Source organism: Schistocerca piceifrons, chromosome 1 (genome assembly GCF_021461385.2).
Source record: "Schistocerca piceifrons isolate TAMUIC-IGC-003096 chromosome 1, iqSchPice1.1, whole genome shotgun sequence".
NCBI lineage: Eukaryota > Metazoa > Arthropoda > Insecta > Orthoptera > Acrididae > Schistocerca > Schistocerca piceifrons.
Window position 1 is genome coordinate 399,657,081 of NC_060138.1, and position 9,193 is coordinate 399,666,273.

A 9,193-nucleotide genomic window follows, 5' to 3' on the forward strand; every position below is an offset into this window, starting at 1 on the left:
TCGCTCATGACTATTAGTTTAGTGACATGACGCTCAGGAAGATGAATCATGGGGTGCTTCTGACTGTAAGAATCTTTTGATTGTTCCAATCTGCCGCCCACCCTTAACAACTGTTCCTCGTCCAGAAAGGGATGAAGTGAGTTCAGGTTGTCTTTCTTGGGGATTGGTTGGCCATGTTGTAGTTCTTCAATTACCTTGTAATAAACTTGCTGTTGCACCATGTGAATAAATGCCATCGATGCTGTGTGAAGTTCTCTTACTGTTAGGTTTCCACTATGCCTCTCGGTGGGTTGCCAACTAAGATTGTTTATACCTCTCACATTAAGTATGGAATGCCAAGGTCTGAAGAAACTGACAAGTTATAGCTTTCCTGGAATATTACGTTAATAATAAGCTTCTAAAATTTATCAGTAAAATGAAAAAGCTGCCGCTAATAAAAGTAATCTAAAGCTGCTCTTAAAGGTATACAGTTCTATTAATGTAGAATGCTGAAACATTGAAACGAACATACACACTTCAGTAGACATCTGAACTCATTCCCATGGTATTTCTATTAAAGTTATTTTTTGGTTTTGCAACTGCAAAAGATTATTTCTTGTTACTTTATAAATCAAATCAAATAACCAAGTCAAATAACATTCTCTTGATGTGGTCATTTTTATTTAAAATTGCATAGTATTCTGCAAGATGCATGTGAAGTGCAGGTACGATAATCACTAAAACTTGCAGCAGTATTACTGTTACTTTAATGAAATCCTTGTGTGCCAGGTCAAAATGTGGATAATTAACACATACTTGTTTATAAACAGTCTTCATTGTTATTTCTTCGAGGTTAGCTCCTTCCAAAATTCTTTGACATACGGCTTTATTTCTTCATCTGTAGATGGTGCCTTTGTCTTTTTTGAGAGGGGTTCTTCTTCAGATGAAGACCCATCATCACTCTTACGAGAGGATTTACGTTTTTTAGCTGAAGATTTCTTCTCAGACTTTTTGGTTGAAGTCTTTTTAGCATTAGCCTTCTTCGATGTCTTTTTTAGATTCGCTTCTGCGACCTTCCTTTTATTTTGACTTGGATTCTGGATCATCACTGCTAGTTTCTTTATCAAGTTCATCTTCCACATCTTCCTTATCCCTTTACTTTTCTTTGTCTGTTGCTTTATTTTCTGATTTCGGAAGGTCGTTTTTTCTTAATCCATGTTGTCTTCGCCATCCCATGAATCTTCCCTTAAGCTCTTTCTATGCGCATTAGCCCTCTTTAAACGCGGTGTTCGCTTCTCTGTTCCATTTTCCGATTCTGAATATCTCTTGTTGTTGGTCTTTTCGGCTGTAGAGCGCTTTGGTCTGTTGTCAGGAACAGGCGCTCCAGAGCTTTTGAGCCCTAACAAAAATGTTAAAATTCTCTGTACAAGTTCATCACATTTTCCTTTTTTTCTCAATGTCTAAAATACAACAAATTGTTTTCAAGACGCTCACTTCCATCATTCTCAGAATGTGTTTCTTCTTTTCATACTGGTCTGACCATTTGCCAAAATCAAACCAACAGAATTTCCGTATGTTGTTTCCCACAAGAGTGACGTTCCCAACTCTGTTGAACAGAACTCTGTGAAGCTGTTTTAGAGCATCAGCCTTGAATTTCTTGAGAAATGCGTCAGTTCTTGGTATTTCACCCAAGGGTGTTCCTTTGCCCTTTGGTATTTCCATTGCCTCCGTTTCTTTAAGCTCATTGAATTCTTCTGTGAATCTTTTCATCTTCCTTCTCTCTCTTACACCTGATATTTCCAGGGTTTGATCCAGCAATGGAACTGTCTCATGCCCCGACTTGCCGTTTTCTCCGTCAACATCCTCGTCATCCTCACCACCATCTTCTTCTTCACTTCCTTCTTTTTTGTGCACAGAAGCAGACTGGTATTGCGAGCAAGGAATGACAGTACTCTTCGAACATTGGACTTAACTGAAAGAGGAGGTATCTTTCCTGTAAGGTTGGGTGGTTATCTCTTTTCATTTGACCAGGCTGCAGTGCATCAAAGAAGATCGATGCTCCAAGCAGAAGGTCAATCTCACCAGGTTTGTCAAATGATGGGTCTGCTAACCTTAGATGCTTAGGAAGCTGCCAGGTGGAGGTTTCAAGAGATGTTGTTGGCAGTGGCCCTGTTATACGTAGCAGTAATGCACAGACAGCATGTGTGCCATAGTCAGAAACTCTTGAGGAAATGTACACACTGCAGACGTGCGACGATTCTACCGTTTGAACGTCACTGATGCCACTTATTGGTATCGGATGCCGACTGAGCTGTAGTCCCATCCAATCTGCTAAGCTCCTAGACATAAAGTAAATTTGTGAGGTACTGTCAATAAATGCCCTGCATTTGTACAACTTCCCATCTTTGTCGGCGATGTTTACAAGTGCAGTAGATAACAATACTTCCGCACGTTGGTGGTCTCCTTTCACTGTGCAGTATGTTTGATGTTGTACACCCGTTTCTTGGTTTCTACTGTCACTACTACTGGCTTGTTCCTTGTGCAATAATGTGTTGTGGTGCCTGTTACAAATGCGGCAGTTGCCGGCACGGCATTCCTTCTACCTATGATTCGCGCCCAGACAGTTGAAACAAAGCTTTTGTCTGTTCACGAAGTCTATTCTGCTGTCAGTGTCGCTTTCTTTGAACTTAGGACACCTACTTAGCTTATGCTTTGAGTTGAAGAACGCACAGTCGGGAGGAGTCGCGAGAAATGTACGTCGAGAACTGTACTCTTCTGCTTTAGTATGCTTCGCGGCCGGCTGCTGGGACTGGGGCAGCATTTTGTCAGGATGAATGAGCTCTAACGTCTGACAGATGGCTTCTAGAAATGCCACCAGATCTTTAAGACGCGGAAATGTGGTGTCAGCTGTTTTACATTCCCAATGTTTCCTCAGAGTCACCATAATATGATCCAACAAAATGTGCGAGAGCAGTATTTCATGCAATGGAATGCCGACCTGCATTACCTCAATCGCGTTCAGATTTCTCATTACCTGGTAATTAACATTCGTAAGTCCTTAGCAGATTCAACTCTGACGTTGGGCAGATTTAGAAGTTCCTTTACGTGTAAATCAACAATTAACTTGGGATTATTATACCTTTGAACGATCAGATCCCATGCAATCTTAAAGTTACTTTCTGTAACCGGTAAGTTTTCAACCAGCTTACGAGATGCACCAGACACACATGACAATAAATAATAATATCGCTGGACGTCAGTTAAGGCTTCATTGCTAATAAGTAATGCCTTAAAGGTATCCAGGAAGTGCATGAATTCTGCTAAGTTACCATTGAATTTTGGTAATGAAATTGCTGGTAGCTTTATTTCACGTGCACTGCACGAACTTGCAGACTTAGGTGGTGACACAATATTTGAATGGAGCAGTGTCGCTATGCTTGATTCTGCAGGGTGAAAAGTTTTTGAACCGAAAAACTCTGGGAGGTTGTAGGGGACATCAAAACAAATATTTTACCCTAATGTCATTTTTTCCTATGAGGAGTATTTAAACCGGTAGAGGAAGATTTCTCTGGTCGCAAATAAATTAAATCAACAAACACTTTTCCATTTTTTATGACCAAGAGACAACACATTAACACCACCCAATTTCAATTACATTAGATTTTCAAAAATGCCTCCATTGACACGTAAACAAAGGTTACATCCTCGGATCATGTTCTGCCTGACACAGGCAAAAACCCCAGGAGTATCGTACCGAGCGAGGTGGCGCAGTGGTTAGACACTGGACTCGCATTCGGGAGGACGGCGGTTCAATCCCGCGTCCGGCCATCCTGATTTAGGTTTTCCGTGATTTCCCTAAATCGCTCCAGGCAAATGCCGGGATGGTTCCTTTCAAAGGGCACGGCCGACTTCCTTCCCCGTCCTTCCTTAATCCGATGAGACCGATGACCTCGCTGTCTGGTCTCCTTCCCCAAAACAACCAACCAACCAACCCAGGAGTATCCTGAATTGTTCCTGCTGCTGCTACTATCCGGGCAACCAGGTCCTCTTCTGGTGCAACAGGAGTTGCATAAACAGGATTGCGCATCCAGCCCTGCACAAAGAAGTCCAGAGGGGACATATCTGAGGATCGAGCAGCCCATGGTTCGGGACCACCTCTGCCAATCCACGTTTCTGGGAACCGTCGGTCCAGGAATCGACACACACGACGACTGAAATGTGCCGGCGCCCCGTCATGTTGGAACACATGCGTTGTCTTGTAGGGAGCGGGACGTCTTCCAGCAATTCTGGAAATGCTCTGGCGAGAAAATTGTAATAGTGCCTGCCATTTAATGGCCTAGGTAGCAGATACGGCCCAATTAAACAGTCCCCAACAACACCGACCCACACGTTAACGAAGAACTGCACTGATTGAAGGATCCCGCTCCACATGCTGCAAGACAGCTTCCTCAAATTGCAGCGTTCTTACCGTGCGACAGCGTCCCTGTCCAGGTAATCTGCTAAATGACCCGGTCTCACGCAGATGTTGGTACACAGCAGCAAAGGTCGTATGATGCGGGATACGGCGATTAGGATATTGTTGTTGATAAACCCGTTGTGCAGTTCGTCCGTTGTGGTACGCTACATAGTACGCACCAACCATATCAGTGTACTCACTCCAGGTGTATCGCTCCATTAGTAAACAGAGACATTGCACTACTACACTGGTGGACAGCAGTCACCTACAACTGAAGAGCGTAATACTCCCGCTAACAACCGAACATCGTAATACGGCCTCTAACAATTGACGAGTTAATACGGCCTCCACCGGTTTAAATAATCCTCATAGGAAAAAATGACGTTAGGTAAAAATATTTCTTTTGATGTCCCCTACAACCTCCCAGAGTTTGTCGGTTTAAATACTTTTCACCCTGTGTATCTAAGCACAAGTCTTCAAACGACTCCCTGTCTACATCATGAGATTCTTCTACATCGTTAATCTCTAACTGAGTTTGGATGTCGTTGTATTCATCCTTGCTTGTATTTAGCAGTGACTGCCTTACTCTCATGTCGTTGAGATTAGATCCTTCTTGAAAGCTATTTATGTGGAGAGTCTAGTCACTCGTTATTTGATAACTGCTCTTTTCTTAACTAAATTTCGTTTCTCGACAGGATCCATGCTTCAGGAGATTAGCACAAAGGATAATAAATTAAGGAAACAGAGACAGGCTGCTCACAGAGCCGGACGACGGTACCTGTAGAGCGCTGACTGGGCTGCAGCTGCTGGCCGAGACGGCGACGGACGGCGCTCACTGATGCACTCGTGTCGTGTTGTCAGAACTGCTTGGCTGTGTTATGACGTCTGCTGGCTTGAGGTGCACTTCACAACACGATTCTCGCGGCATTTGTACCGTGGAGAGCTCTAGCACGGACGTCTATCACTGATGATGCTTGAGAGACATGCGGAGCGTACGGTAATCTCGAAGAAGCGCACAAAAAGCCACGATAACCCCTACCCGTAATTCACGGTACGTGCCAATCAAAGTACATAACTTTTGTAGTGGAAAATGTTCGACTAGTCATATCCGCGTCCGGAGGACCAAAATGTAGGCAGCCGCAAAACGCGCGGTAAGTTCTGCGCTGCCTCGCTCCTTCCTCAGTCCAAACGAATGCACATCACTTGTTGCAAAGGAAGGGTGGTTGAAATTAAAGTACATACATGACTGGTAAAAGTGCACTGTATTCGTAGACTACATTGAGAAACACAGTTGCAGAAACGTGCGCGCTGCTTGGCAGTCACGGGCTGTCTCCCCTTGTCCCGGCCAGTTCGGCCGTGCATTGGGTGGACAGGCGGGCAGAAAAAATTCTTACCTGCAGCAAGCTTCTGGTCGCTGCTGCACCCTTGTGGCATGTTGCACCATACACAACAATATACAAGCATGTGCATGTGAGCATAAACTAAATAATGGCACTTTTGTAATTGAAGCTGTGTATAGGTCCCCATTGGGAAATTTTCAACTATTTTTGAAAAAACTTGGGTTCCTTGTTGTACTACCTGTCAGACAAAGGAAAGCAAATTATTGTTTGTGGGGATTTCAATGTAGATTTTCTGAAAGAGTCCAATAGAAAGCTTGATCTTGAAGTATTACTTGGTTCTTTCAATTTGACATCAGTTATTGATTTCCCTACAGGAAAGCAGCACACTGATAATAACGTTTTCATAGAGCGAGATAAATTTAATGAAATAAAAACTTTTCCTGTTAACAATGGTCTGTCTGATCATGATGCACAGCTAGTTACAGCATATAATACAGCTACACACAGTAATGCAAAACAGTCCCCAAAATAGAGCATTCCATTAACAATTTAACAATTCAAAATTTCATGGAAAGCCTGCAACAGTTAGACTGGGATAAGGTGTACAGGGAACATGATGCTCATTTAAAGTTTAACCTATTTCATGATACCTTTGTGAGTATATTTGAAAACAAGTTCCCTGAGAAAACAGTGAAATATAATTGTAACAAACCATGTTAAAAGCCATGGCTTACTAAAGGGATAAAAATATCTTGTAAACAGAAAAAGGAAATTATCCTATAACTAGGAGGAGAAATGATACCGAAACAGTGAACATTATAAAAACTACTGCACTGAATTAAGAAAAGTTATTAAAAAGTCCAGAATTATGTGCATTATGTCTGTGATTGGCGCATCTGATAATAAAATTAAAACAATTCGGAATATTATGAAAAGGGAAACTGGGCAACCAAGAGCACAGGACGACTGTATTCCTATCACACACAATGAAAAATTTGTTAACAAGAAGTCAGGAGTAGAAAACATTTTTAATAATCATTTTATAAATGTTGTAGAGAAAATATGATCCAGCTATTCATCAGAAAATGCAAGGCAGTATATGGAAGAGGCAGTACCTATGCAATTTGATAAAACTGAAATTCAACCCACCCCTCCTACTGAAATTAGGAAAATAATAAATTCACTCAAAAGTAAAAGCTCACATGGAATTGATGGCATTTCCAACAGAGTACTTAAAGCTTGTTCCCAACAAATCAGTGGGAGTCTCAGCCACATATGTAGTAGTTCACTGAAACAGGACATATTTACAGATAGACTAAAATATGCTATTGTCAAACCATTGCATAGAAAAGGGAATAGATCTGATGCTAAAAACTATCGCCCAATCTCACTTCTGACAGCTTTAGCCAAAATTCTTGGAAAATAATGTATTCAAGAGTAGCTTCACATATTTGTAAAAATAAACACTAACAAAATGTCAATTTGGTTTTCAAAAAGGCTTTTCAACAAAAACAACAAAAAATGCTATATATGCTTTTACTGGATAAAATATTAAATTCATTGAATACCGAACATTACCCATTGGGATATTTTGTGGTCTCTCAATGGCTTTTGATTGTGTGAATCATGAAATTCTTCTGCATAAGCTTAAGTATTGTGGTATGAGTGGGGCAGTGCACAAATGGTTTAATTCATACTTAACTGGAAGAATGCAGAAGGTTGAAATTAACGGTACAGATAGTCTGCAAAAACCAGCAGATTCCTCTAACTGGGGAGGGATCTAGAATGGTGTCCCACTGGATTCAGTCTTGGGTCCCTTATTGTTCTTAATATATATTAACGACTTGCCATTCTATATTCATGAAGATGCAAAGCTAGTTCTTGTTACTGATGATACAAGTATAGTAATCACATCCAAGAAGCAAGAATCACCTGAGGAAATTGCAAATATTGTCTTTCAGAAAATTATTAAGTGGTTCTCTGCAAATGGCTACTACATAACAACAGAACTTTCTTCCTACTTTCTATTTTTTTTGCAACAGTTGGTTTCCTAGTGAAAGTCGGTTGAGTGTTGACTACACTAACATCTAATTAAGATGCTTCCTTAGCTGACTGAGGTAGCAAGGCAAATCTGTTTTTTGTGCCATTGATGAAACTGTCTGATACTGTTCTCTTTTTGTGGCCCCTGTTCCTTGCTACAATTTCGCACCTGTCTTCACCCTCCTCCCCCCCCCCCCTAACCTCATCAGTTCCTCCCTAGCACAATCCAGTTCAGCCTGAAGGGCTCTAATCTTCCCTTCCTGTTCCGCTATTTTCCTATCCCTTGAGCATAATGCTGCAATACCATGGAAGAGGCTCATTTACTTCCCCGATTCCCATGCCACTACATTCACCCCAATGTAACCATCTGCCACAACAGCTGCACACATCCCACAGAACTGACTTTCCCATGGCACGTCAAACACTTAGACGAAGAAGCCGAAATTATGCACACCATGCTCAAAATTTGATGGAACAGTCATTGCGCCCCGAAAACGTTAAGATGCATAAACTTAAAAACATTTATTCACCTATGTTTATTAAAGTAATAACAGTCCATTCACATCGTCCTCTTCCTCTTCTTCAGTTGACTTGCTAGATTGTTTGTCTCCTCGGTATGCAGCCATTGTGCCACTTAGCTTCAAAGCATGCTCTGGTAAGACTTAATTATGACAGCGCTTGTTCCCACGCCTAAGTCCGCTCCAAACATTGAGAACTATCATAATGGTTTTAAGTCTATTCCTGAGGGAGGTTTTCACATTTTTGAGCATGCTAAATGCTCTTTCGCCCTCAGCATTTGACAAAGGTAACACCAAAAGAATCATTGCAAAATCTGAGAGCTTCTGAAATGGACTTTGGGAACTAGAGTCCTTATATGATGTGATCTATTGCCGAAGTTACACTATATTGTCAACATTTTTTCATAGGACAGTAGTTAATTTTGACCACTGAAAGTCAATGTTTGTTATTTCTGTGTCAGGTTATTGAAATTCCTGAGCTAGTGAGATTATATTTTCTTTCGCCACTCACAAACACTGTTCTGGAGCAATTAGGCACACTTTTTGCAAAATCTTGACATGTTTTGGCAGTCACCTCTGGAGCTCCTCTGCTAAGTAAATCGGAAAATTTTCGCACCTACCGCGAAAAACTTTTTTGATTTCTGAATTAATTTTATGTTCTGTCATCATGTTCACCAACGAAACCTCTTCTTCGTGGCCAAGATAAATATTAGGAGATTTGTATTTTCTAAGTTTACCGTTAGCAAATCCCCCTTATAACAGCAGACAACAATCCGCCTCCTAATAACTACAACAAGAAGAACAAAGTCTTGCAGTACCTTTGGACATCTGATGTACTTTATTGAAATGATTTATTGATC

At 41.2% G+C, this 9,193-nt stretch overlaps 1 protein-coding gene and 1 pseudogene across 1 annotated transcript; both read right to left on the reverse strand.

The window, feature by feature from the left end:
• Window positions 1-615: 615 nt before the first annotated feature.
• Window positions 616-3,010, reverse strand: LOC124728675 (annotated as a pseudogene).
• Window positions 3,010-5,363, reverse strand: LOC124728841. Its single transcript, XM_047248490.1, has 3 exons — window positions 5,272-5,363; window positions 4,889-5,055; window positions 3,010-3,422 (listed from the first exon to the last, which is right to left on the reverse strand). The coding sequence occupies exons 1-3, from the start codon at window positions 5,361-5,363 to the stop codon at window positions 3,010-3,012; spliced, it is 672 nt and encodes a 223-aa protein (XP_047104446.1).
• Between the last annotated feature and the right edge of the window lie 3,830 nt (window positions 5,364-9,193).

Excerpts from the sequence above, each read along its gene's own strand:
- LOC124728841 (XM_047248490.1), bottom strand. The coding sequence starts at position 5,363 with ATGCCGCGAGAATCGTGTTGTGAAGTGCACCTCAAGCCAGCAGACGTC. Across the intron at positions 5,056-5,271 it reads AACACGACACGAGTGCATCA|CTTTCAAGAAGGATCTAATC; the intron begins GTGAGCGCCGTC and ends CCACATAAATAG. Across the intron at positions 3,423-4,888 it reads CTTGTGCTTAGATACACAGG|AATCAAGCATAGCGACACTG; the intron begins GTGAAAAGTATT and ends TTCACCCTGCAG.